The sequence below is a fragment of the Salvelinus fontinalis genome, chromosome 4 (genome assembly GCF_029448725.1).
Source record: "Salvelinus fontinalis isolate EN_2023a chromosome 4, ASM2944872v1, whole genome shotgun sequence".
Classification (NCBI taxonomy): domain Eukaryota; kingdom Metazoa; phylum Chordata; class Actinopteri; order Salmoniformes; family Salmonidae; genus Salvelinus; species Salvelinus fontinalis.
Window position 1 is genome coordinate 95,196 of NC_074668.1, and position 27,305 is coordinate 122,500.

A 27,305-nucleotide genomic window follows, 5' to 3' on the forward strand; every position below is an offset into this window, starting at 1 on the left:
GGAAGGGGAAAGGCAGGGAGGTGGACCTGCTGACTGAGCTCCAGAGGAAGCCGTGTGCTCCATCCAGCAGATGATGATGCAAGTGATGCTGATGCTGCCAGTTGAGCGATTGCGTTTTGGCGTGCCTTCATCCTTCAAAATGAGACACTGCGGGTTTCTGTCCCGCGTGATGGATGGTTAATGCAACAAGAAAGCTTAACTCAGGTTCGACAATATGGTGGTGTTAGAGATTGATTTGTCACAAGACGGGGTTATTGTTTAACCTTTCCTTTAGGAAGCAGGGAAGACTGCAGAATGAGTTCTCCTAAAAAGCACTATGCTCATGTTGCCCAACTGAACTTTGCTACTTCATCCACCGCAGCGGGCTAGCCAGCAAGGCAACCGTCCCACGGTTAGTGTCACTATTTGTGTCACTATTTGTTGAGTCTAGGGCCGTGGAGCTTGTCTACCTCGATGAAGAATGAAGCACCTCTTTAAGGTGGTATAGGGCCATAGAGGTTGTCTTCCTTCTCGATGAAGAACGAAGCACCTCTTTAAGACCGGATGCCAGACAGGACAGAGTTCCTTCTCCTATTAACATTTGAAATAACCTTTCAGAGTTCATTTCACCCAGTGATAAACATGATGGCAATAACAATCTGCAATCCTTCAAGCCACATTGCTAATTTAAGACTGGCTTCCAAAACACACTCCTAATGAACCTCTCTGACAGTGTTGTGACATCATCAACACTGGACGAACTAATATGATGTCAGTTCACGCCTCTCTCCTGTCGTGTGGGGTGTGATAAATAGATAGATGACCCTGGAGGAGGTGATAGCAGCAGGGTTGCAGATGCTAACTTGGTTAGCGTGTCAGAGACGTGTTTTTGATGTTTTCCTAGACGGCTTGTCAGGCTATATTGGGTTCATATGCTCCCCTCCCAGGCCTGGATGGATGGACAGGCTACCGAGACCAAAGTGGCTGCGGCTGACAGGATCAAAACACAAAACACTAAACTTAGCCCTGGATGAAGTCACAGGGACTTCTTGTGTGTCAACTATAGCTATATGGCCACTCTGTCCTCTTTCCCTCTAACATATAATACTCCTTAGTGGACGTCCTTAGTGGACATCCTTAGTGGACATCCTTAGTGGAACTATACATATGCCACTGACTAATTGTCATAGGGAAAAGGCTTAGAGCCTTACAGTGATGGAGTATGAGGGTGTGATTACAGTGATGGAGTATGTGGGTGTGATTACAGTGATGGAGTATGTGGGTGTGATTACAGTGATGGAGTATGTGGGTGTGATTACAGTGATGGAGTATGTGGGTGTGAATACAGAGACGGAGTATGTGGGTGTGCTTTACAGTGATGGAGTATGTGGGTGTGCTTTACAGTGATGGAGTATGTGGGTGTGATTACAGTGATGAGTATGTGGGTGTGCTTTACAGTGATGAGTATGTGGGTGTGATTACAGTGATGGAGTATGTGGGTGTGATTACAGTGATGGAGTATGTGGGTGTGATTACAGTGATGGAGTATGTGGGTGTGATTACAGTGATGGAGTATGTGGGTGTGATTACAGTGATGGAGTATGTGGGTGTGATTACAGTGATGGAGTATGTGGGTGTGATTACAGTGATGTAGTATGTGGGTGTGATTACAGTGATGGAGTATGTGGGTGTGATTACAGTGATGGAGTATGTGGGTGTGATTGACCAAATTCCAGTGGTGTAAAGTACTTAAGTCGTTTTTTGGGGTGTCTGCACTTTACTATTCATATTTTTGACAACTTTTACTTCACTACATTCCTAAAGAAAATTATATACTTTTTACCCCATACATGACACCCAAAAGAACTCGTTTCATTTTGAATGCTTAGCGGGACAGGAAAATTGTTCAATTCATGCATGCCCTTTTTAAGAGAACATCCCTGGTCATCCCTACTGCATCGGATCTGGCTCACTAAACTGACTCACTAAACACAAATGCTTTCATTTGTAAATTATTAAGTCTGAGTGTTGGAGTGTGCCTCTGGCTATCTGTAAATAAAATGTATAATTTGCTTAATATAAGGATTTTTTTAAATGATTTATAAATTAACTTTTGATACTTAAGTATATTTTTTGCAAATAAAGTTACTTTTGATACTTAAGTATACATATTTAAAACCAAATACTTTGTCGTTTACACAATGCGTGACTTTCACTTTTACTTCAGTAGCTCTCTATTAAGAAATCTTTACTTTTACTCAAGTATGACAGTTAGGTCCTTATTCCACCACCGCCAAAATCTGATACACATGTGTATGTGTCTGTCTTGAAAATGTGTATAAATTACATTTATCATAGCAACACAATATTAATATGATAAATGTAATTTATACACATTTTCAAGTATCAGATTCACACCCTCATACTACATCACTGTAATCACACCCACATACTCCATCACTGTAATCACACCCACATACTACATCACTGTATTCACACCCACATACTCCATCACTGTAATCACACCCACATACTCCATCACTGTATCACTGTAATCACACCCACATACTGCACCACTGTAATCACACCCACATACTACATCACTGTAATCACACCCACATACTCCATCACTGTAATCACACCCACATACTCCATCACTGTATCACTGTAATCACACCCACATACTGCACCACTGTAATCACACCCACATACTACATCACTGTAATCACACCCACATACTACATCACTGTATTCACACCCACATACTCCATCACTGTAATCACACCCACATACTCCATCACTGTAATCACACCCACATACTCCATCACTGTAATCACACCCACATACTCCATCACTGTATTCACACCCACATACTCATCACTGTATTCACACCCACATACTCATCACTGTATTCACACCCACATACTCATCACTGTATTCACACCCACATACTCCATCACTGTAATCACACCCACATACTCCATCACTGTAATCACACCCACATACTACATCTCTGTATTCACACCCACATACTCCATCATTGTATTCACACACACATACTCCATCACTGTAATCACACCCACATACTACATCACTGTAATCACACCCACATACTCCATCACTGTAATCACACCCACATACTACATCACTGTAATCACACCCACATACCGCATCACTGTAAGGCTCACCAAGACTGTGCTTCAGCAAATATTTGAAATGGGTTTTCAGTTTGATCAGAAGTATATGGAAAATATTCTGAAGTCACGTTCTTGGAACAAATTGGAATGGCAAATTAAACACATTTATCATGTGACATTTTCAGTTGGGTTGATTTGGAGAGCAGGGAGGTAAAATCCTGTCTTATCACGTTGGTACATATGGACACCCCTGTGTCAGGGTTCCAGGTAGTATGGTGGGAAGACAGTATTGTGTGTACCACGTCTGTGTCTGATAAACAGATCTCTGGTTTGACAAAGTTAATTAGGTTTGCCTTCCTCGGTCTCTAGCGATCGATTTGAATCAGGACGTCAGAAAAAGAGGGAACAGAACACGGCTGCCTATAGGAGGAGCGTGGTAATCTGTCCCATTGGACAAATCCAGATTAGACTAACTAGATTTTAGAGGTGGGATTTAATAAACAGGATTCAATCCCTCTCACTCACTCACTCACTCACTCACTCACTCACTCACTCACTCTCTCACTCTCTCACTCTCTCACTCTCACACACACACACACACACACTCACTCACTCACTCACTCACTCACTCACTCACTCACTCACTCTCTCACTCTCTCACTCTCTCACTCTCTCACTCTCTCACTCTCTCACTCTCACACACACACACACACACACACACACACACACACACACACACACACACACACACACACACACACACACACACAATCTCACTAGGCAGGTTGTCATTGACCCAGGTTTATTTGATAAAATAAATGTTACAAATAAATGGAACAGTATGTACAAAACATTTTTTTCTCTTTTTTTTCTCTCTCTCTCTCTCTCTCTCTCTCTCTCTCTCTCTTTCTCTCTCTCTCTCTCTCTCTCTCTCTCTCTCTCTTTCTCTCTCTCTCTTTCTCCTCTCTCCCTTCTCTCCCCCTCTCCTCTCTCTCTCTCTCTCTCTCTCTCTCTCTCTCTCTCTCTCTCTCTCTCTCTCTCTCTCTCTCTCTCTCTCTCTCTCTCTCTCTCTCAATTCAATTCAATTCAATTCAAAGGGATTTATTGGTATGGGAAACATATGTTTACATTGCCATAGCAAGTGAAATAGATAATAAACAAAAGTGAAATAAACAATAAAAAATGAACACTAAACATGACACAGCAAAATAATAAAGATATTTGTCTGTATACAGTGTTGTAACAATGTGCAAAGTACAAAAGGGAAAATAAATAAACATAAATACGGGTTTACAATGGTGTTTGTTCTTCACTGGTAACCCTTTTCTTGTGGCAACAGGTCACAAATCTTGCTGCTGTGATGGCACAGTGGTATTTCACCCAATAGATATGGGAGTTTATCAAAATTGGGTTTGTTTTCAAATTGTTTGTGGGTCTGTGTAATCTAATATGGTCATACATTTGGCAGGAGGTTAGGAAGTGTAGTTCAGTTTCCACCTCATTTAGTGGGCAGTGAGCACATTGCCTGTCTTCTGTTGAGAGCCAGGTCTGCCTACGGCGGCCTTTCTCAATAGTACTGTAAGGCTATGCTCACTGAGTCTGTACATAGTCAAATCTTTCCTTTAAGTTTGGGTCAGTCACAGTGGTCAGGTATTCTGCCACTGTGTACTCTCTGTTTAGGGCCAAATAGCATTCTAGTTTGCTATGTTTTTTTGTTGATTCTTTTCAATGTGTAAAGTAATTATCTTTTTGTTTTCTCATGATTTGGTTGGGTCTAATTGTGCTGTTGTCCTGGGGCTCTGTGGGGTCTGTTTGTGTTTGTGAACAGAGCCCCAGGACCGGCTTGCTTAGGGGACTCTTCTCCAGGTTCATCTCTCTGTAGGGAATCGTTTCCTTTTAGACGGTTGTGGAATTGAACATCTCTTTTCTGGATTTTGATAATTAGCGGTTAATGGCCTAATTCTACTCTGTATGCATTATTTGTTGTTTTACATTGTACACAGTATATTTTAGCAGAATTCTGCATGCAGAGTCTCAATTTGATGTTTGTCCCATTTTGTGAATTCTTGGTTGGTGAGCGGACCCCAGACCTCACAACCATAAAGGTCAATGGGTTCTATAACTGATTCAAGTATTTTTAGCCAGGTCCTAATTGGTATGTTGAATATTTTTGCAGGTCTCTCTCTTTCTCTCTCCCTTTTTCCATCTCTCTGTATTCATATCCTATACTGTGTGTTTTACGAGGAGAAAGCAGTAATGTCCATCCAGGTCAATTAAAGCTGTTGATTGTCTTTGTAAGGGAGAGCCGTGGCTGAGAGGAATGGCATGTAACCAAAGGGCACATTTCCAGTCGGTAACCTTTCGCTACTGGTCATTTAGTAAGTAATGTCAGTCCTATCAGTGGAAATCAATGCTCTCCAGTATGCTCAAATGAGATTTGCATTACTGGGAACGTTTAGCTGAATGATATGTCATTTATTGATGGTGACTCCCACTCTCTATCAGCTCACACGCATGACACCAGGGTGGCGGCGCTGACTCCATGCCATGATGTATAATGGTGCTCTGATACAAATTTTCAACCTGTATGTGCCTGGCATTCGTAATATAGCGTTAAGTGCCTCTCCCGATCGATTCTGTCATTATGGAATTAATGCGGGCCGTCCTAACGATCCTCCTCCCGCCTCGTGAATATTCATGTGGGGCAAAGACAAGACTGTAAGAAAATCTAGTAAGGATGTTGTCCCAGGATCCTTCAGGGGAGTGTCGAGATGGAGTCCCTAAAGTAACCACCTTCTTAAATGACAACTTGAGTGGAGTGTAGTTCTCTCTCTCTCTCTCTCTCTCTCTCTCTCTCTCTCTCTCTCTCTCTCTCTCTCTCTCTCTCTCTCTCTCTCTCTCCATCTCTCTCACTTCCTCTCGTCTATCCTTCTCACTCTCTGTCTCTCTCTCCTCATCTCTCTCTCTCTCTCTCTCTCTCCCTCTCTCTCTGTCTCTCTATCTCTCTCTCCGCCCCCCCCCCTCTCTCTCTCTCTCTTTCTCTCTCTCTCTCTCTCTCTCTGTCTCTGTCTCTCTCTGTCTCTCTGTCTCTCTGTCTCTCTGTCTCTCTGTCTCTCTGTCTCTCTGTCTCTCTTTTTCTCTCTCTCTCACTCTCTCTCTCTGTCTGTGTGTAATTGCGATGTGGAGTCTCCTCCAGTAGCCCATCAGTGTTTAGGCTCTAATTGAACTTGTCTCAGTGTGTCTGGTCGTCTGTTCACAGTGACACCAGTTCCTTGGTGACTGACACACAGTGAATCACTGGGCTTTCTTTCTGGCCACGTGGCCAGTCTCTCTGACAATCACTCTCATGAAGGAACACACAGGCAAAATGGCCGCCTTCGTTCTCTCTCTCTCTCTGGCTCGACATATTCCACAACAATGCACTCAAGATGGGGGTCGTTGCCTGCGAATGAGATAGTCCAATATATTAGTCCTGATACCAAGTCTTGTAATACATGCGTTAAGGGAAGGTCAAACACCAGATGCGACATATTCATTGACACAATCTGAATCTCACCAGATCTGCTTTCAAGCAGCGGCGCCTCTTTAGTAACCCTTTGCACTATTCATCATTACATTAATGGAGGTCTCCAGAAACCACTGGTATTAATCATTCCTTATGGATTCAGTGTAATAGAAGTGGTGTCTCAAACGCAGCCCCCTGCCAACGTCCTCTGTGTTCATATCATAGTCCATTGGAAATCAATGACTAGAGCTCAAAATGTATGTCTCACACACACACACACAATATTGTAATACTGCAATGCCCTGAGGTGCATGCTGGGCCCTGTTAGTGGAGCGGTCTGGGCCCTGTTAGTGGAGTGGTCTAGACACTGCTACTGGATCGGTCTGGGCCCTGCTAGTGGAGCAGTCTGCGCCCTGTTAGTGGAGCGGTCTGGGCCCTGCTAGTGGAGCAGTCTGGGCCCTGCTACTGGAGCGGTCTGGGCCCTGCTAGTGGAGCGGTCTGGGCCCTGCTAGTGGAGCGGTCTGGGCACTGCTAGTGGAGTGGTCTAGACACTGCTAGTGGAGCGGTCTGGGCCCTGCTACTGGATCGGTCTGGGCCCTGCTAGTGGAGCGGTCTGGGCCCTGCTAGTGGAGTGGTCTAGACACTGCTAGTGGAGCAGTCTGGGCCCTGCTACTGGATCGGTCTAGACACTGCTAGTGGAGCAGTCTGGGCCCTGCTACTGGATCGGTCTGGGCCCTGCTACTGGATCGGTCTAGACACTGCTAGTGGAGCAGTCTGGGCCCTGCTACTGGAGCGGTCTGGGCCCTGCTACTGGATCGGTCTAGACACTGCTAGTGGAGCAGTCTGGGCCCTGCTACTGGATCGGTCTGGGCTCTGCTAGTGGAGCGGTCTAGACACTGTTAGTGGAGCAGTCTGGGCCCTGCTAGTGGAGCAGTCTGGGCCCTGCTACTGGATCGGTCTGGGCTCTGCTAGTGGAGTGGTCTAGACACTGTTAGTGGAGCAGTCTGGGCCCTGCTACTGGATCGGTCTGGGCCCTGCTAGTGGAGCGGTCTGGGCCCTGCTACTGGATCGGTCTGGGCCCTGCTAGTGGAGCAGTCTGGGCCCTGCTACTGGATCGGTCTGGGCCCTGCTAGTGGATCAGTCTGGGCCCTGATACTGGATCGGTCTGGGCCCTGCTAGTGGAGCGGTCTGGGCCCTGCTAGTGGAGCGGTCTGGGCCCTGCTAGTGGAGCAGTCTGGGCCCTGCTAGTGGATCGGTCTGGGCCCTGCTAGTGGATCGGTCTGGGCCCTGCTACTGGATTGGTCTGGGCCCTGCTACTGGATTGGTCTGGGCCCTGCTACTGGATCGGTCTGGGCCCTGCTACTGGATCGGTCTGGGCCCTGCTACTGGATCGGTCTGGGCCCTGCTACTGGATTGGTCTGGGCCCTGCTAGTGGAGCAGTCTGGGCCCTGATACTGGATCGGTCTGGGCCCTGCTAGTGGAGCGGTCTGGGCCCTGCTAGTGGAGCGGTCTGGGCCCTGCTAGTGGAGCAGTCTGGGCCCTGCTAGTGGATCGGTCTGGGCCCTGCTAGTGGAGCGGTCTGGGCCCTGCTACTGGATTGGTCTGGGCCCTGCTACTGGATCGGTCTGGGCCCTGCTACTGGATCGGTCTGGGCCCTGCTACTGGATCGGTCTGGGCCCTGCTACTGGATCGGTCTGGGCCCTGCTACTGGCCCTGCTAGTGGAGCAGTCTGGGCCCTGCTAGTGAAGCAGTCTGGGCCCTGCTAGTGGAGCAGTCTGGGCCCTGCTAGTGAAGCAGTCTGGGCCCTGCTAGTGAAGCAGTCTGGGCCCTGCTAGTGGAGCAGTCTGGGCCCTGCTAGTGAAGCAGTCTGGGCCCTGCTAGTGGAGCAGTCTGGGCCCTGCTAGTGAAGCAGTCTGGGCCCTGCTAGTGCCAAAGCATATTTTTCTCAGTGATTCCTTTCTTCCAGTGTCAGAAAACTGTTCAGCTCCTCCGGTTTCCTCCAGAGTGACTGTACTTTTCTTAAGGTTGCTTTGCAGAAAGAAGTTCCTTGTTTAGAGCACAGACTCTGACGGCGTGTTCTCTCCTTCCACTGCTCTGGTCATGGCTGACACTGTTGACTGAGCTCCTCCTCGGGTGAAGCTGTCCACTCTCAGTGGGGTGGCATCCATTTTAAATTGCTTTTTCACACTTGCCTGGCCATGGGGCAACTCAAGCCCCACACCTCCACACTCAGGACATCCTGTGGGTGCCAGCTATTAGCAAGCGAGACCTGACACCTGCACAATAGCTCAGGATATATGTGATACACACCCACTCACACGCACGCACACACACACACACACACGCACGCACGCAAACACACACACACACACACACGCCCACTCACACTCACCCTCACACCCACACACTACATGCAGCAATGCCTCCATCAACAACACCTAACACTTCTTCCTCCCGCTCATCAGTCCCCTACTCGGTCACAGTGGGGGGGGGGGGGGGGGGGGGGGGGGGGGGGGGTATTGGGAAATGGCCGCATGCGACTGGCTGATTTGGGGAAGATGGTGCCTTACGTCTGGGGAAATGTGGTTTTCTGAACACTGACAGGGACATAAATCAACAAGTAGGAAAGAAAAGCATTGATATGAACCACGCAAAGCCCAGAAATACACCCTGTGATGAATGTAGGGCTCATAAATAGAACTCAATGGATACATCCCACATGGCACCCTATTCCCTACATAGTGCACTACTTTTGACCAGAGCCCTATGGGCCCGGGTCTAAAATAGTGCACTATAATATAGTGAATATGATGGCATTTAGGATGCAGAAAATCTCTCTCGCTCCCTCTCCTTCTCTCTCGGCCCAAAACGGACGAGTCGTACAATCAATAGAATGCTTTCTTCTCAGGGAAATACTTTGACCATGGAATTATTGTCCTGAGACCTTTAGCTTCTCGGATAGTGTTGTGACTCGCTGCCATAGCTCAACCATGTCACTCACAACACAAAGTAGGTAACCGACAGAGGAATCAGTCAATCTGGATTGTAATCAATCATTCCATTGAAATCGATATGAAAGCTCAGTAGGAATCGCGTTGAATCAAATCCAATGAATCCGTGTTGGGAGTTAAACGGTGTAAATGATGTCTAGACTCAAATACATGTAATGGTCTTTGAATAGCAAGGGCAGGGGATAAATGAATCATATTCAGACTCTGAGAACCAGCCAGCCAACCAGTCAGCCAGCCAGCCAACCAGCTTACGTTCTGCACTGCACTGCGGTCCAGATACTGTATCTAAAGGGCCGGAACAATGGATGAGCGGCGGGCGCGGCGAATGGAACCCCAGACTTGGCACGTGGTGGACTTCCTGTCGAAGGCTGTAAATCCTCATGACGCTCTAACAGCCCCATCCCCCACCGTCCAACACTGCTGCACCCCCCCCCCCCCCCCAGCATCCACCTCTGATGGAGAGCCAGAAGAAGTGTCTGCCCAGCACTTTTTAATCGACTCCTCACAACGGTTAAATTAAGGGCCGTGGGATCAATATATTAGCCGACCCACCTTTTCAAAATGCCCCACATTTAGTCTGTGCCTGTCTGTCTGCCTTTCTGCCTGCATGTTTGTCTGTCTGACTGTCTGTCTGTCTGTCTGCCTGTCTGTTTGGTCCTTGGGGTGACACAGATGGGCTTTGTCAACATGGTTACATCTGGTCCTGGTCTAATCCCCCCCCCCGCCCCAATGGGACTCCGTTCATGCAGCCAGCCCGTTGCCAAGGCGACGGTGCCAGGCACCCAGGCCAGGCGGGCCAGCGCCAGGTTTAGGACAGACCGATACCGTGCCAGTATGCCAAGGCTCTGCCTTTGTGTCCCTTTCCTGGAAAAGGAGGGACATGTTTACAACTGTGCTCATATTTTCAACTAAAGGGAGCCATTTAGAAGATGCTCTAATCCAAGGTGACTGACAGTTATACATACATACATACATACATGCATACATACATACATACATACATACATACATACATACATACATACATACATACATACATACATACATACATACATACATACACACATGCATTTCACGTAGAGATCACTGCAGAATTGTAAATTGTTGTCATCCCTACAACCTTGATCAAATAAGTGATGCAAATAGGTTTTCGGTAGGACATATCAGATTTGTGCCAACTAGAGTTAAAACAGTCCTAGTTCAATAAGACTCAGACTATGTCCCAATTATCTCTTCCTCCTAAAGTGCACACTTGTTCACTTCCCTTCACTGATTTGTAAATGACTGATATAAGAAATATGGTGGGAACTCCCACTAGCCCGTACTTTCAGATTTAAGGGAAGTAGTGAACGAGTGCACACTTCAGGAGGAAGGAGATATTTTTTAGCGATTTTTTTGTTGTTGTTTTGATGGTTGATATTGAGTTTAAATTGTGTCAGTTTGGGCTGTATTGGAGGGGGACAAGCAGACTTAAAAAATAAATAAAGAATGGTGAAAGATGAAATGCCAGAGTTGAAGGGTTAGGTTGAGACAAGGCTTACATGCTGACCACACCGCTCATGTTGCAAAATAAATGTACTCATACGTCATTCAATAATTTTATCTAAACTGCTCGCGCACATCAACAAACGTCTGCGTAGCCAGACGCTAAAATAGAACTTGGTTTTTAGGAGCATAGACCCACATGGGTGATTGAAAGATGAACTGAGGTCCGCAATCCAGTCCAGTTAGTGGTGGTAATGGACCTTTGAAGTTGGTTGCTCATTTTCGATCAGACATAAAATCCACAGAAGAAGAGTAGAAGAAAACTCCTACTACTGAAGATTAGTAGAAACTAAGTAGGTTTCCCCTTTTATCTGTGGATTAAATGTCGGAGTTGAGAATACACAATTTTGTGTCACTGAAAATGGGTTTTAAATTCTACAAAGATCTAGGAAAAAAGGACCATATGTATTTCAGGTAAAATAACAACCCAATGTTCATATCCCAGGACAAATTTGCTAGCAACAGCAAACTAGCTACCTAAATGTCCATGAATTTCATGTCTTTTAACCTGACCCCAAATGAATAAAGTTGGTGCAGAGTTGGTTTTGATATTTCAACCTGCGTGAAATATCGTCTGGTGTGGATGGACAAAATCAACACGCGTGCAATGGCGCATGTGGATGCACAAGCGTGCCCAGTCTACACAGCATGTTAGGGTGAGAGGGAGGTCAGGTGTCTTCAGTGCTATTGGCTAGATGCAGGAAGTGTGACGCAAGACAACAGGAAATGCATCTAAGTCCTCCTGAGGGTTTTATATGCGGTGTGGCAGTGCAGGGCTGAACTTGGCCGAAGGTCAGCTGCTAAGCTTCTCTTTTTTTGGAGCAGGACATATGCTAAGCACCTCAGGGACCCAGGTTACCATAGGAACAGAGACAAAAACGTCAGAAGCTATGGGAGCCATCGAAGGAGGTAATATTTGTTACATGACCAAGCCACGGACGGATTTCAGTACATTTGCCGAATCTCTGATGAAAATATTGTCATGTTTTATACAAAGTAGTTCAATAAAGGAAGAAGTTAGCACTTGAATAAAGCTTAGAGACATAACCCATGCCCTGCTAAGCAATTCGCGGTAACAAATTGTGGTAACTACCACTAGCCCATGTGTCCACCAATCCAACACTTTTAGATTTAAGGGAAGTAGTGAACGAGTGCACACTTCAGGAGGAAGGAGATCATTTTGGCACGCACCGTCAGAGAGGGGTAACAGTGGTGGGGTGGAGAAGGCGGGGTCTGCATGACAGATGACCATGAGAAGACGGGCACTCCCTCCATTACCTTTTAGGGTCAAAGGTCACTGTGGTGTGGAAATGGGTCCCATCCCTCACCGGGAGGGAGGACTACATTCGTTTAAGTTGACATGGCCGTCTTTCACTACTCCAGTTTGAAGTTTTCCCTAGGTCAGATTCCCCTCCTCCAAACCTAACCTAGTCTGCTGATGGAAAAATGTATGTGTTATGGCTTTACACCCCTTGCTATATTGTAGATAAAGAGCTACCCGTCTAACAGAACACAGAGAGTGTTTTTTAATGGACACCTATCCAACATAATCCAGGTAAAATCAGGAATTCCCCAGGGCAGCTGTCTAGGCCCCTTACTTTTTTCAATCTTTACTATTTTTTTATTGATATTTATTATTTCACCTTTATTTAACCAGGTAGGCTAGTTGAGAACAAGTTCTCATTTACAACTGCGACCTGGCCAAGATAAAGGAAAGCAGTGTGACACAAACAACAACACAGAGTTATACATGGAATAAATAAACATACAGTCAATAACACAATTGAAAATAAAGTCAATATACAGTGAGTGCAAATGAGGTAAGATATAAATAGGCCATGGTGGCGAAGTAATTACAATATAGCAATTAAACACTGGAATGGTAGATGTGCAGAAGATGAATGTGCAAGTAGAGATACTGGGGTGCAAAGGAGCAAAAAAAAAATAACAGTATGGTGATGAGGTAGTTGGATGGGCTATTTACAGATGGGCTATGTACAGGTGCAGTGATCTGTGAGCTGCTCTGACAGCTGGTGCTTAAAGCTAGTGAGGGAGATATGAGTCTCCAGCTTCAGTGATTTTTGCAATTCGTTCCAGTCATTGGCAGCAAAGAATTGGAAGGAGAGGCGGCCAAAGGAGGAATTGGCTTTGGGGATGACCAGTGAAATATACCTGCTGGAGCGCATGCTACGGGTGGGTGTTGCTACAGTGAGCTGAGATAAGGCAGGGCTTTACCTAGCAAAGACTTATAGATGACCTGGAGCCAGTGGGTTTGGCAATGAATATGAAGCAAGGGACAGCCAACGAGAGCATACAGGTCACAGGTGGGTAGTATATGGGGCTTTGGTGACAAAATGGATGGCACTGTGATAGACTGCATCCAATTTGTTGAGTAGAGTGTTGGAGCCTATATTGTAAATGACATCGCTGAAGTCGAGGATCGGTAGGATGGTCAGTTTTACGAGGGCATGTTTGGCAACATGAGTGAAGGATGCTTTGTAGCGAAATAGGAAGCCGATTATAGATTTTATTTTGGATTGGAGATGCTTATTGTGAGTCTGGAAGGAGAGTTTACAGTCTAACCAGACACCTAGGTATTTGTAGATGTCCACATATTCTAAGTCAGAACCATCCAGAGTAGTGATGCTGGACGGGCAGGCAGGTGCTGGTAGCGATCAGTTGAAGAACATGCATTTAGTTTTACTTGCATTTAAGAGTAGTTGGAAGCCACAGAAGGAGAGTTGTATGGCATTGAAGCGCGGCTGGAGGTTAGTTAATGCAGTGTCCAAAGAAGGGCCAGGAGTATACAGAATGGTATCGTCTGCGTAGAGTTGGATCAGAGAATCACCAGCAGCAAGAGCGACATCATTGATGTATACAGAGAAAAGAGTCGGCCCGAGAATTGAATCCTGTGGCATCCCCATAGAGATTGCCAGAGATCCGGACATCAGGCCCTCCGATTTGACACACTGAACTCTGTCTGAGATGTAGTTGGTGAACCAGGCAAGGCAGTCATTTGAGAAATCAAGGCTGTTGAGTCTGCCGATAAGAATGTGGTGATTGACAGAGTCGAAAGCCTTGGCCAGGTCTATGAATCCAGCTGCACAGTATTGTCTCTTATCGATGGAGGGTATGATATCGTTTAGGACCTTGAGCGTGGCTGAGGTGCACCCATGACCAGCTCGGAAACCAGATTGCCTAGCGGAGAAGGTACAGTGGGATTCTAAATTGTCGGTGATCTGTTTGTTAACTTGGCTTTCGAAGACCTTAGAAAGGTAGGGTAGGATAGATATAGGTCTGTAGCAGTTTGGGTCTAGAGTGTCTCCCCCTTTGAAGGGGGGGATGACCGCGACGGCTTTGCAATCTTTGGGAATCTCAGACGATACGAAAGAGAGGTTGAACAGGCTAGTAATAGGGGGTGGCAACAATTTCATCTGATAAATTTAGAAAGAAAGGGTCCAGATTGTCTAGCCCTGCTTATTTGTAATGGTCCAGATTTTGCCGCTCTTTCAGAACATCAGCTATCTGGATTTGGGTGAAGGAGAAATGGGGGAGGCTTGGGCAAGTTGCTGTGGGGGGTGCACTGCTGTTGACCAGGGTAGGGGTGGCCAGGTGGAAAGCATGGCCAGCCGTAGAAAAATGCTTATTGAAATTCTCAATTATTGTGGACTTATCAGTGGTGACAGTGTTTCCTAGCCTCAGTGCAGTGGGCAGATGGAAGGAGGTGCTCTTATTCTCCATGGACTTTACAGTGTCCCAGAAGTTTTTGGAGTTTGTGCTGCAGGATGCACATTTCTGTTTGAAAAAGCTAGGCTTTGCCTTCCTAACTGCCTGTGTATATTGGTTCCTAACTTCCCTGAAAAGTTGCATATCGTGGGGGCCATTCGATACTAATACAGTACGCCACAGGATGTTTTTGTGCTGGTCAAGGGCAGTCAGGTCTGGAGTGAACCAAGGGCTGTATCTGTTCCTGGTTCTAAATGTTTTTGAAAGGGGCATGCTTATTTAAGATTGTGAGGAAAGCACTTTTAAAGAATAACCAGGCATCTTCTGCTGACGGAATGAGGTCAATATCCTTCCAGGATTCCCGGGCCAGATCGATTAGAAAGGCCTGCTCGCTGAAGTGTTTTAGGGAGCATTTGACAGTGATGAAGGGTGGTCTTTTGACCGCAGACCCATTACGGACGCAAGCAATTATGCAGTGATCGCTGAGATCCTTGTTGAAAACAGCAGAGGTGTATTTAGAGGGCAAGTTGGTTAGGATGATATCTATGAGGGTGCCCGTGTTTACTGATTTGGGGTTGTACCTTGTAGGTTCATTGATCATTTGTGTGAGATTGAGGGCATCAAGCCTAGATTGTAGGATGGCCAGGGTGTTAAGCATGTCCCCGTTTAGGTCACCTACTAACACGAGCTCTGAAGATAGATGGAGGAGGCTTCTAATGTTAACATGCATGAAACCAAGGCTTTTACGGTTACAGAAGTCAACAAATGAGAGCGCCTGGGGTATGGGAGTGGAGCTAGGCACTGCAGGGCCTGGATTAACCTCTACATCACCAGAGGAGCAGAGGAGGAGTAGCATAAGTGTACGGCTAAAGGCTATAAGAACTGGTCGTCTAGTACGTTCGGAACAGAGAGTAAAAGGAGCAGGTTTCTGGGCGCAGTAGAATAGATTCAATGCATAATGTACAGACAAAGGAATGGTAGGATGTGAGTACAGTGGAGGTAAACATAGGCATTGAGTGACGATGAGAGAGGTATTGTCTCTAGAGACATCAATTAAATCAGGTGAGATCACCGCATGTGTGGGAGATGGGACAAGAGGGTTAGGTGAGGCATATTGAGCAGGGCTGGAGGCGCTACAGTGAAATAAGACAATAATCACCAACCAAAACAGCAATGGACAAGGCAAATTGACATTAGGGAGAGGCATGAGTGATCATAGGGTTCAGAGAGTAGCTGGGCTGGAGACACGGCGATTCAGACAGCTAGCGGGCTGCGGCTAGCAGGCTAGCAGATGGGCCTTAGAGGGACGTTGCGACAGAAGAAGTCTGTTGAAAAACCCCTCTTCTTCAGCTAACAATCCGGTATGCTCTAGACAGCCGCGGCTAGCAGGCTAGCAGAAAGGCATTCAGGGGACGTCGCAACGGAGGAGCCTGTTGAAAAACCCCTCAGGCGGATTATGTTGTAAGTCCAGTCGTGATTGATCGGCGGGGCTCCGTATCGGCCATAAAAGCGGTCCAGGCCAATTGACAAAATAGGTATTGTAGCCCAACGAGTGGCTGGTGGACCTCTTCAGCTAGCCGGGAGATGGGCCTAGCATAGGCTAGCTCCAGGCTAATTGGTGCTTGCTTCGGGCCGGAGACGTTAGCCAGGAGAAGCCAATCGGATAGCAGCTAGCTGGCTGCGGGGATCCAGGTGAAGAGGTTCAGAGCTTGCGGTAGGAATCCGGAGATATGGAGGAAAAGAAATCCGATAAGCTCTGGGTTGAATCACGCTGTGCAGACTGGCAGGAGTTGTCTGGGCTAAAGGTTAGCTGATGACCGCTAGCAGTGGGGGTTCTTTTGGGGATTCCGGTTCTAGAGTAAAGAAAATAGCAGACCCATACCACATTGGGTGAGGCGGGTTGAAGTATGTTGACGTTGGGGTTAAGAAAATAAAAATATATAAAAAATATATGCGAAAAAAAATATATATAATACACTGCTCAAAAAAATAAAGGGAACACTTAAACAACACAATGTAACTCCAAGTCAATCACACTTCTGTGAAATCAAACTGTCCACCTAGGAAGCAACATTGATTGACAATAAATTTCACATGCTGATGTGCAAATGGAATAGACAAAAGGTGGAAATTATAGGCAATTAGCAAGACACCCCCAAAAAAGGAGTGATTCTGCAGGTGGTGACCACAGACCACTTCTCAGTTCCTATGCTTCCTGGCTGATGTTTTGGTCACTTTTGAATGCTGGCGGTGCTCTCACTCCAGTGGTAGCATGAGACGGAGTCTACAACCCACACAAGTGGCTCATGTAGTGCAGTTCATCCAGGATGGCACATCAATGCGAACTGTGGCAAAAAGGTTTGCTGTGTCTGTCAGCGAATTTTCCAGAGCATGCAGGCGCTACCAGGAGACAGGCCAGTACATCAGGAGACGTGGAGGAGGCCGTAGGAGGGCAACAACCCAGCAGCAGGACCGCTACCTCCACCTTTGTGCAAGGAGGTGCACTGCCAGAGCCCTGCAAAATGACCTCCAGCAGGCCACAAATGTGCATGTGTCAGCATATGGTCTCACAAGGGGTCTGAGGATCTCATCTCGGTACCTAATGGCAGTCAGGCTACCTCTGGCGATCACATGGAGGGCTGTGCGGCCCCACAAAGAAATGCCACCCCACACCATGACTGACCCATCGCCAAACCGGTCATGCTGGAGGATGTTACAGGCAGCAGAACGTTCTCCACGGTGTCTCCAGACTCTGTCACGTCTGTCACATGTGCTCATGTGCTCAGTGTGAACCTGCTTTCATCTGTGAAGAGCACAGGGCGCCAGTGGCGAATTTGCCAATCTTGGTGTTCTCTGGCAAATGCCAAACGTCCTGCACTGTGTTGGGCTGTAAGCACAACCCCCACCTGTGGACGTTGGGCCCTCATACCACCCTCATGGAGTCTGTTTCTGACCGTTTGAGCAGACACATGCACATTTGTGGCCTGCTGGAGGTCATTTTGCAGGGTGCTGGCAGTGCACCTCCTTGTACAAAGGCGGAGGTAGCGGTCCTGCTGCTGGGTTGTTGCCCTCCTACGGCCTCCTCCACGTCTCCTGATGTACTGGCCTGTCTCCTGGTAGCGCCTGCATGCTCTTGACACTACGCTGACAGACACAGCAAACCTTTTTGCCACAGTTCGCATTGATGTGCCATCCTGGATGAACTGCACTACCTGAGCCACTTGTGTGGGTTGTAGACTCCGTCTCATGTTACCACTAGAGTGAGAGCACCGCCAGCATTCAATAGTGACCAAAACATCAGCCAGGAAGCATAGGAACTGAGAAGTGGTCTGTGGTCACCACCTGCAGAATCACTCCTGTTTTGGGGGGTGTCTTGCTAATTGCCTATAATTTCCACCTTTTGTCTATTCCATTTGCACAACAGCATGTGAAATTTATTGTCAATCAGTGTTGCTTCCTAAGTGGACAGTTTGATTTCACAGAAGTGTGATTGACTTGGAGTTACATTGTGTTGTTTAAGTGTTCCCTTTATTTTTTTACACAGTGTATATATATATATAAAGATATATCCACGGGACATGACAAGACGAAGACAAAAGACGCCTGACTCTAGGCCATCTTGGATTTAGGATTTAAACTAATGACCTGCCACTGGCCATGAGTAAAGCCAGTGTGTATATGTATGTGGATGACTCAACAATATACACATCAGCTACTAAAGCGAGTGAAATCACTGCAACACTTAATTAACCAAGAGCTGCAGTCAGTTTCAGAGTGGGTGGCAAGAAATAAGTTAGTCCTAAATATTTCTAAAACTAAATGCATTATATTTGGGACAAGTCATTCACGAAACCATAAACCTCAACTAAATCTTGTAATAAATAATGTTGAAATTGAGAAAGTTGAGGAGAGACTAAACTGCTTGGAGTAATCCTGGATTGTAAACTGTCATGGTCAAAACATATTGATGCAACGGTAGCTAAGATGGGGAGAAGTCTGTCCATAATAAAGCACTGCTCTGCCTTCTTAACAACACTATCAACAAGGCAGGTCCTACGGGCCTTTGTTTTGTTGCACCTGGACTACTGTTCAGTCGTGTGGTCAGGTGCCATAAAGAGGGACCTCGGGAAATTACAATTGGCCCAGAACAGGGCAGCACGGCTGGCTGTTAAATGTACACGGAGAGTTAACATTAATAATATGCATGTCAATCTCTCCTGGCTCAAAGTGGAGGAGAGATTGACTTCATCACTACTTGTTTTTGGAAGAGGTGCTGACAAGCTGACTGCACCGAGGTGTCTATTTAAACTACTAGCACACCGCTCAGACACCCATGCATACCCCACAAGACATGCCACCAGAGGTCTCTTCACAGTCCCTAAGTCCAGAACAGACTATGGGATGCGCACAGTACTACATAGAGCCATGACTACATGGAGTTCTATTCCACAGTACTACATAGAGCCATGACTACATGGAACTCTATTCCACAGTACTACATAGAGCCATGACTACATGGAACTCTATTCCACAGTACTACATAGAGCCATGACTACATGAAACTCTATTCCACAGTACTACATAGAGCCATGACTACATGGAGTTCTATTCCACAGTACTACATAGAGCCATGACTACATGGAACTCTATTCCACAGTACTACATAGAGCCATGACTACATGGAACTCTATTCCACAGTACTACATAGAGCCATGACTACATGAAACTCTATTCCACAGTACTACATAGAGCCATGACTACATGGAACTCTATTCCACAGTACTACATAGAGCCATGACTACATGGAACTCTATTCCACAGTACTACATAGAGCCATGACTACATGGAACTCTATTCCACATCAGGTAACTGATGCAAGCAGGAGAATCAGATTTAAAAAACAGATGAAAATACACCTTATGGAATAGCTGGGACTGTGAAAAGACACACACACACAGGTACAGACACACATACACACAGGCACAGACCCACATACATACAGGCACAGACCCACAACTCTATACACATGTGCACATGAATGTTATATTGTACATATGTGGTGATGGTGTGGTGGCCTGAGGGTACACACGGAATGTGTTGGGTAAGGTGTTATGAAATGACATGTCATGTAATATTTTAAACTGTATAGAACTGTCTTATGTTGCTAGACCCCAGGAAGAGTAGCTGTTGCTTTGGCAGCAGCTAATGGGGATCCATAACAAATACCTTATCCATTAGTGGGGAAAATGCTAAACTGACCCAAGATCAGCGTCTAGGGGAATCTTCACCCTGCACCGGTAAGGAAGGGGACGATGGGGTTGTGATAGTGATATTGAGTTTAGATTATGGTAGTTTTGGTTTGGGCTGTATTGGAGGAAGAGAAGAAGACATTAAAAAGAAATTAAGATTGGTGAAAGATTAAATGCCAGAGTTTAAGGGTTAGGTTGAGAGGGAGATCAGGTGGCTTCTGTGATATTGGCCAGATGTAGGAAGTGTGATGCAGGACATCCGGAAATGCCTCTAAGTACGGGCCCACCTGAGGGTTTTATATGCAGTGTGGCAGTGCAGGGCTGAACTTGGCTGAAGGTCAGCTGCTAAGCTTCTCTCTGTTTGGAGCAGGACATATGCTAAGCACCTCAGGGACCCAGGTTACCATAGGAACAGAGACAAAAACTACAGAAGCCATCAGAGCAATCGGAGGAGGTAATATTTGTTACATGACCAAGCCACGGATCACCAAAGGGTGGATTTCTGTACATTTGCCACATCAGTGATGAAAATATTGTCGTTTTTAATACAAAGTAGCTCAATAAATGGAAGAAGTTAGCACTTGAATACAGTTTAGAGACATAACACATGCCCTGCTAATCAATTTGTGGTAACAAATCACACATTTCTCTAAGAAAATAATTGAGTCAGGCAAATATGGTAAAAACTCCCACTAGCCCATGCATCCTCCAATCTAACCGTTTTAGATTTAAGGGAAGTAGTGAACGAGTGCACACTTCAGGAGAAGGGAGATGATTTTGGCACCCACCGTCAGAGAGGGGTAACAGTGGTGGGGTGGAGAAGGCGGGGTCTGCATGACAGATGACCATGAGAAGACGGGCACTCCCTCCATTACCTTTTAGGGTAGAAGGTCACTGTGGTGTGGAAATGGGTCCCATCCCTCACCGGGAGGGAGGACTACATTCGTTAAACCTGACATGGTAGTCTTCCAGGATAACATTTTCCCGTGCAAAAATAAGGTCAGATTGCCCTCCCCCAAACATAACCTTATCCATTAGTGGGGGAAATGCTAAACTGATCCAAGATCAGCGTCTAGGGGCAACTTCACCCTGCACCGGGAAGAAGGTGGGTGGGTTGTAATAGTTGATATTGAGTTTAAATTGTGTCCGTTTTGTTTTGGGCTGTATTGGAGGAAGAGAAGAAGACATAAAAAATAAATAAAGATTGGTGAAGGATTAAATGCCAGAGTTGAAGGGTTAGGTTGAGAGAGAGAGAGAGAGATCAGGTGTCTTCAGTGCTATTGGATAGATGTAGGAAGTGTGATGCTAGGACAACAGGAAATGCCTCTAAGTACGGGCCCACCTGAGGGTTTTATATGCGGTGTGGCTGTGCAGGGCTGAACTTGGCTGAAGGTCAGCTGCTAAGCTTCTCTCTGTTTGTAGCAGGACATATGCTAAGCACCTCAGGGACCCAGGTTACCATAGGAACAGAGACAAAAACTACAGAAGCTATCAGAGCAATCGGAGGAGGTAATATTTGTTGCATGACCAATCCACGGATCACCAAAGGATGGATTTATGTACATTTGCCGAAAATATTGTCATGTTTTATACAAAGTAGTTCAATAAATGAAAGAAGTTAGCCCCTGAATGTCTCTTGAATACGTTTAGACATAACCCACGCTTTGCTAAGCAGTTCACGGTAACAAATCACAAATCTCTCTAACAAAATAATGGAGTCAGGGAAAGTCCAAAGTAAAGGGCTCAATGGCTTTTACTCCTGTCTCTTTCTGACCGAGGGTGAAGACAGAGGGACAGGACACAAGGAGTAAGACGTAGAATGTGGGGACAGACTTGGGGGAAAGAAGGCGACGAAAACAAATCAGGTTGCGGGCGTGTCCTCCCAGAGTTATCTGACATTTCACAGCCCTGAATACACAATAAAACACCCTGTTCTGGGATCGATTGATGCCCCCGTCCCGCTTCTTTCACCATTCACTGCCACTGCTGTGTATTTTATTGTACATAACCTCAATATGGTTGCTCCTCAGGGGCGGCAGAGGAGGCACGCATTTATTTATCTGTGATTTTCCCCCCTGCCCCCCCCCCCCACGCCAAAGCTGTATGTGTGCTCTTAACAGAATGGTTTGTCGTTATACACACAAAGCCCCTGTAGCGCAGCGGGAGGTTCACTTCTCTCTCAATTCAATTCAGTAAACTTTATTGACATGGCAAGTTAAATTACTTTGTCAAAGTATAAATGCAGTGCATTCGAAAAGTATTCAGACATCTTGACTTTTTCCACATTTTGTTACGTTACAGTCTTATTCTAAAATTGAATATTTTTTTTACATTAGTATTCAGACCCTTTACTCTGTACTTTGTTGAAGCACTTTTGGCAGCGATTACATCCTCAAGTCTTCTTGGGTATGACGATACAAGATTGGCACACCTGTATATGGGGAGTTTTTCCCATTCTTCTCTGCAGATCCTCTCAAGCTCTGTCAGGTTGGATGGGGAGCGTTGCTGCATTGCTATTTTCAGCTCTCAAGAGATGTTCGATCGGGTTCAAGTCGGGGCTCTGGCTGGGCCACTCAAAGACATTCAGAGACTTGTCCCGAAGCCACTCCTGCGTTGTCTTGGCTGTGTGCTTAGGGTCGTTGTCCTGTTGGAAGGTGAACCTTCGCCCCAGTCTGAGGTCCCCACAGAATGATTCAAGTTCAATCATGGTGAGAGAATCTTGTTTCTCATGGTCTGAGAGTCCTTTAGGTGCCTTTTGGAAAACTCCAAGGGGGCTGTTATATGCCTTTTACTGAAGAATGGCTTCCGTCTGGCCACTCTACCATAAAGGCCAGATCGGTGGAGTGCTGCAGAGATGGTTGTCCTTCTGGAAGTTTCTCCATGTCCACAGAGGAACTCTGTAGCTCTGTCAGAGTGACCATCGGGGTTCTAAGTCAAGGCCCTTCTTCCTTCCATTTAGAAATTATGGAGGCCACTGTGTTCTTGGAGACCTTCAATGCTGCAGAAATTCTGTGCCTCAACACAATCCTGTCTCGGAGCTCTACGGACAATTCCTTCAACCTTATGGCTTGGTTTTTGCTCTGACATCCATTGCCAACTGTGGGACCTTATATAGACAGGTACGTGCCTTTCCAAATCATGTCCAATCAATTGAATTTAGCACAGTTGGACTCCAATCAAGTTGCAGAAACATCTCAAGGATGATCAATGGAAACAGGATGCACCTGAGCTCAATTTTCAGTCTCATACTGTACCAAGAGGTCTGAATACTTACGTGAATAAGATATTTCTGTTTTGAATTTTTAATAAGTTTGCTAAAATGTCTAAAAACCTGTTTTCGGTTTGTCATTGTGGGGTATTGTGTGTAGATTGATTCCGAAAAATATAATTTAATCAATTTTAGAACAAGGCTGTAACGTAACCAAATGTGGTTGGACCAACGTCAATAAGGCATCAATAATAAACTCATTAAACAAAGAAACGTCCTCTGACTGTCAACTGCGTTCATTTTCAGCAAACTTAACATGTGTAAATATTTGTATGAACATAACAAGATTCAACAACTGAGACATAAGCTGAACAAGTTCCACAGACATGTGACTAACATAAATTGAATAATGGGTCCCTGAAAAAAGGTGGGGGGGTCAAAATCAAAGGTAACAGTCAGTATCTGGTGTTGCCACCAGCTGCATTAAGTACTGCAGTGCATCTCCTCCTCATGGACTGCACCAGATTTGCCAGTTCTTGCTGTGAGATGTTACCCCACTCTTCCATCAAGGCACCTGCAAGTTCCCAGACATTTCTGGGGGGGGGGAATGGCCCTAGCCCTCACCCTCCGATCCAACAGGTCCCAGACGTGCTCAATGGGATTGAGATCCGGGCTCTTCGCTGGCCAAGGCAGAACACTGACATTCCTGCCTCGCAGGAAATCACGCACAGAACGAGCATTATGGCTGGTGGCATTGTCATGCTGGATGGTCATGTCAGGATGAGCCTGCAGGAAGGGTACCACATGAGGGAGGAGGATGTCTTCCCTGTAACGCACAGCGTTGAGATTGCCTGCAATGACAACAAGGTCAGTCCGATGATGCTGTGACACACCGCCCCAGACCATGACGGACCCTCCACCTCCAAATCGATCCGCTCCAGAGTACAGGCCTCATTCCTTTGACGATAAACGCGAATCCGACCATCGCCCCTGGTGAGACAAAACCGCGACTTGTCAGTGACGAGCACTTTTTGCCAGTCCTGTCTGGTCCAGCGACGGTGGGTTTGTGCCCATAGGCGACCGTTGTTGCCGGTGATGTCTGGTGAGGACCTGCCTTACAACAGGCCTTTAAGCCCTGAAGGGATTGTGTTCCTAGTGTAACTTGGGCAGTTGTTGCCATCCTGTACCTGTCCCGCAGGTGTGATGTTCGGATGTACCGGTCCTGTGCAGGTATTGTTACACGTGGTCTGTCACTGCGAGGACGATCAGCTGTCCGTCCTGTCTCCCTGTAGCGCTGTCTTAGGCGTCTCATAGTACGAACATTGCAATTTATTGCCCTCTCACGTGAACGAGCATCACGAGCCTGTGGCACTCTGCCAGACCACTGACTCAAAGAGCCCTTATCCTTTACAGAAGCCTCAAACAAGTTTATAAAGACTGTTGACATCTAGTGGAAGCCTTAGGAAGTGCAACATGACCAATATCCCACTGTATCTTCAATAGGGAATGAGTTGAAAAACGACCAACCTCAGATTTCCCACTTCCTGGTTGGATTTTTTATCAGGTTTCTGCCTGCCATATGAGTTCTGTTATACTCACAGACATCATTCAAACAGTTTTAGAAACTTCAGAGTGTTTCCTATCCTAATCCACTAATAATATGCATATATTAACAACTGGGACTGAGTAGCAGGCCGTTTACTCTGGGCACTTATGGGCACCTTAATCATCCAAGCTACTCAGTACTGCCCCCAGCCATAAGAAGTTAAACCCTTTACAATGAAGATCTGTGAATTTATTCAGATTTTTACTAATTATCTTTGAAAGACAGCGTCCTGAAAAAGGGACGTTTCTTTAGTAGTAGTGGAAATGTGATTTTCATTAACACCTACTACAACAACACTATTAATGACAATAATAATACAGTAGGCCAGTATCAACATGACTGAGATGATATGATACGGTATGAAAGCCAAGAGACAACAAAACAGGAATTATTAACATTACTTTGCAATCTCTTTCTGTCTCTCTCTCTCTGTCTCTCTCTGTGTCTATGTCTCTCTCTCTCTCTTTCTCTCTCTCTCTCTGTCTCTCTCTGTGTGTCTGTCTCTCTGTGTCTCTGTCTGTCTCTGTCTCTGTCTCTCTCTCTCTCTCTCTCTCTGTCTCTCTCTGTGTGTCTCTGTGTCTGTCTGTCTGTCTGTCTCTCTCTCTCTCTCTCTCTCTCTCTCTCTCTCTCTCTCTCTCTCTCTGTCTCTCTCTGTGTGTCTCTGTCTCTCTGTCTCTCTCTCTTTCTCTCTCTGTGTGTCTGTCTCTCTGTGTCTCTGTCTGTCTCTGTCTCTCGCTCACTCACTCTCTCTCTCTCTCACTCTCTCTCTCTCTCTCTCTCTCTCTCTCTCTCTGTCTCTCTCTGTGTCTCTGTCTGTCTCTGTCTCTCGCTCACTCACTCTCTCTCTCTCTCTGTCTCTCTCTCTATATATATCATTTCTCTTTTCCCCCCTGTGTTAGACTGTCAGTTTGCCATGCCTTCTCCAATCAGGTATGTGTGGTGGCCGCCGCCCGCTGGGCCCTGTGAAGCCTGTCCCTCATGGCCGTTCCTTGTCTCTGTTTCCATTTTCCTAGAAAATGCTGATGGAGTATCGAGAATCTCTGAGGGGATTAGAATGCGTTTAAAGTCACGTTAGGAAAGCCAGCGGCGTTCCGAATCCTCATTATATTTTCACACTCTCTCTCGCAGGCCAACCGCCTTTGTAAGGATCAGATACAATTCTGGGATATCTTGAGTAACATAAATAAATCAAATCCTGCATTCTGTTATCAAGGCAGTCGCTCGCACAAGCACAAGCACACACACACACACACACACACACACACACACACACACACACAGACACAGACACACACACAGACACAGACACAGACACAGACACAGACACAGACACAGACACAGACACAGACACACACACACACACACACACACACACACACACACACACACACACACACACACACACACAGTGAAGAAGGAGAGCTGGAGTCCCTTTATATTTGGCCCATCTGTATGAGGTGTTTGTGAGCATACAGACTGCATCACCATTTTGTTTATTGTGATTTTTCTGAAACCAGATAATATGCAAAGCGTCATTGATTCTAAGGACTCAATTTTCTTTCACTGTAATATCATGTAAATGTATCGAAGGGGTTTGTATAATGTACAATATGTTTACAGTCTAATGAATTCATATGGGAAATTGTGGTTGCCCTTGTGTGTGTTTAGCCTATTACGCAAACGTCATGTGTTTCTGTGCATCTGTGTAGTATTTTACTATTAGGCTGCCACGGCAACGGCTCCTCGTCCTGGTGTCCAAACAGGAAACGGATACAACACATACAATACATAACGTCTTGTTATGTCTCGGATATCAAATCAAAGTTTATTTGTCAAAATAAATAAACTTTGATTTGATATCCGAGACTAAACAAGACGTTATGTATTGTATGTGTTGTATACAGATGGGCCAAATAGAAAGGGACTCCAGATCTCCTTCCTCTGTGTGTGTGTGTGTGTGTGTGTGTGTGTGTGTGTGTGTGTGTGTGTGTGTGTGTCTGTGTGTGTGTGTGTCTGTGTGTGTGTGTGTGTCTGTGTGTGTGTGTGTGTGTGTGTCTGTGTGTGTGTGTGTCTGTGTGTGTGTGTGTGTCTGTGTGTGTGTGTGTGTGTGTGTGTGTGTGTGTCTGTGTGTGTGTGTGTGTGTGTGTGTGTGTGTGTGTGTCTGTGTCTGTGTCTGTGTCTGTGTCTGTGTCTGTGTGTGTGTGTGTGTGTGTGTGTCTGTGTCTGTGTCTGTGTCTGTGTCTGTGTCTGTGTCTGTGTCTGTGTCTGTGTCTGTGTCTGTGTGTGTGTCTGTGTCTGTGTCTGTGTCTGTGTCTGTGTGTGTGTGTGTGTGTGTGTGT

The 27,305-nt window shown here is 46.0% G+C and overlaps 1 protein-coding gene across 1 annotated transcript in view; it reads left to right on the top strand.

The window, feature by feature from the left end:
• The first annotated feature begins 1,194 nt into the window (after window positions 1-1,194).
• The window catches only part of si:dkey-215k6.1 (transmembrane protein 132C), a 371,736-nt gene continuing 345,625 nt past the window's right edge, over window positions 1,195-27,305 (top strand). The window contains exons 1-2 of the mRNA XM_055918399.1: window positions 1,195-1,342; window positions 1,464-1,613. Coding sequence (XP_055774374.1) covers window positions 1,195-1,342; window positions 1,464-1,613 — 298 coding nt within the window. The remainder of the gene's footprint in view (window positions 1,343-1,463; window positions 1,614-27,305) is intronic.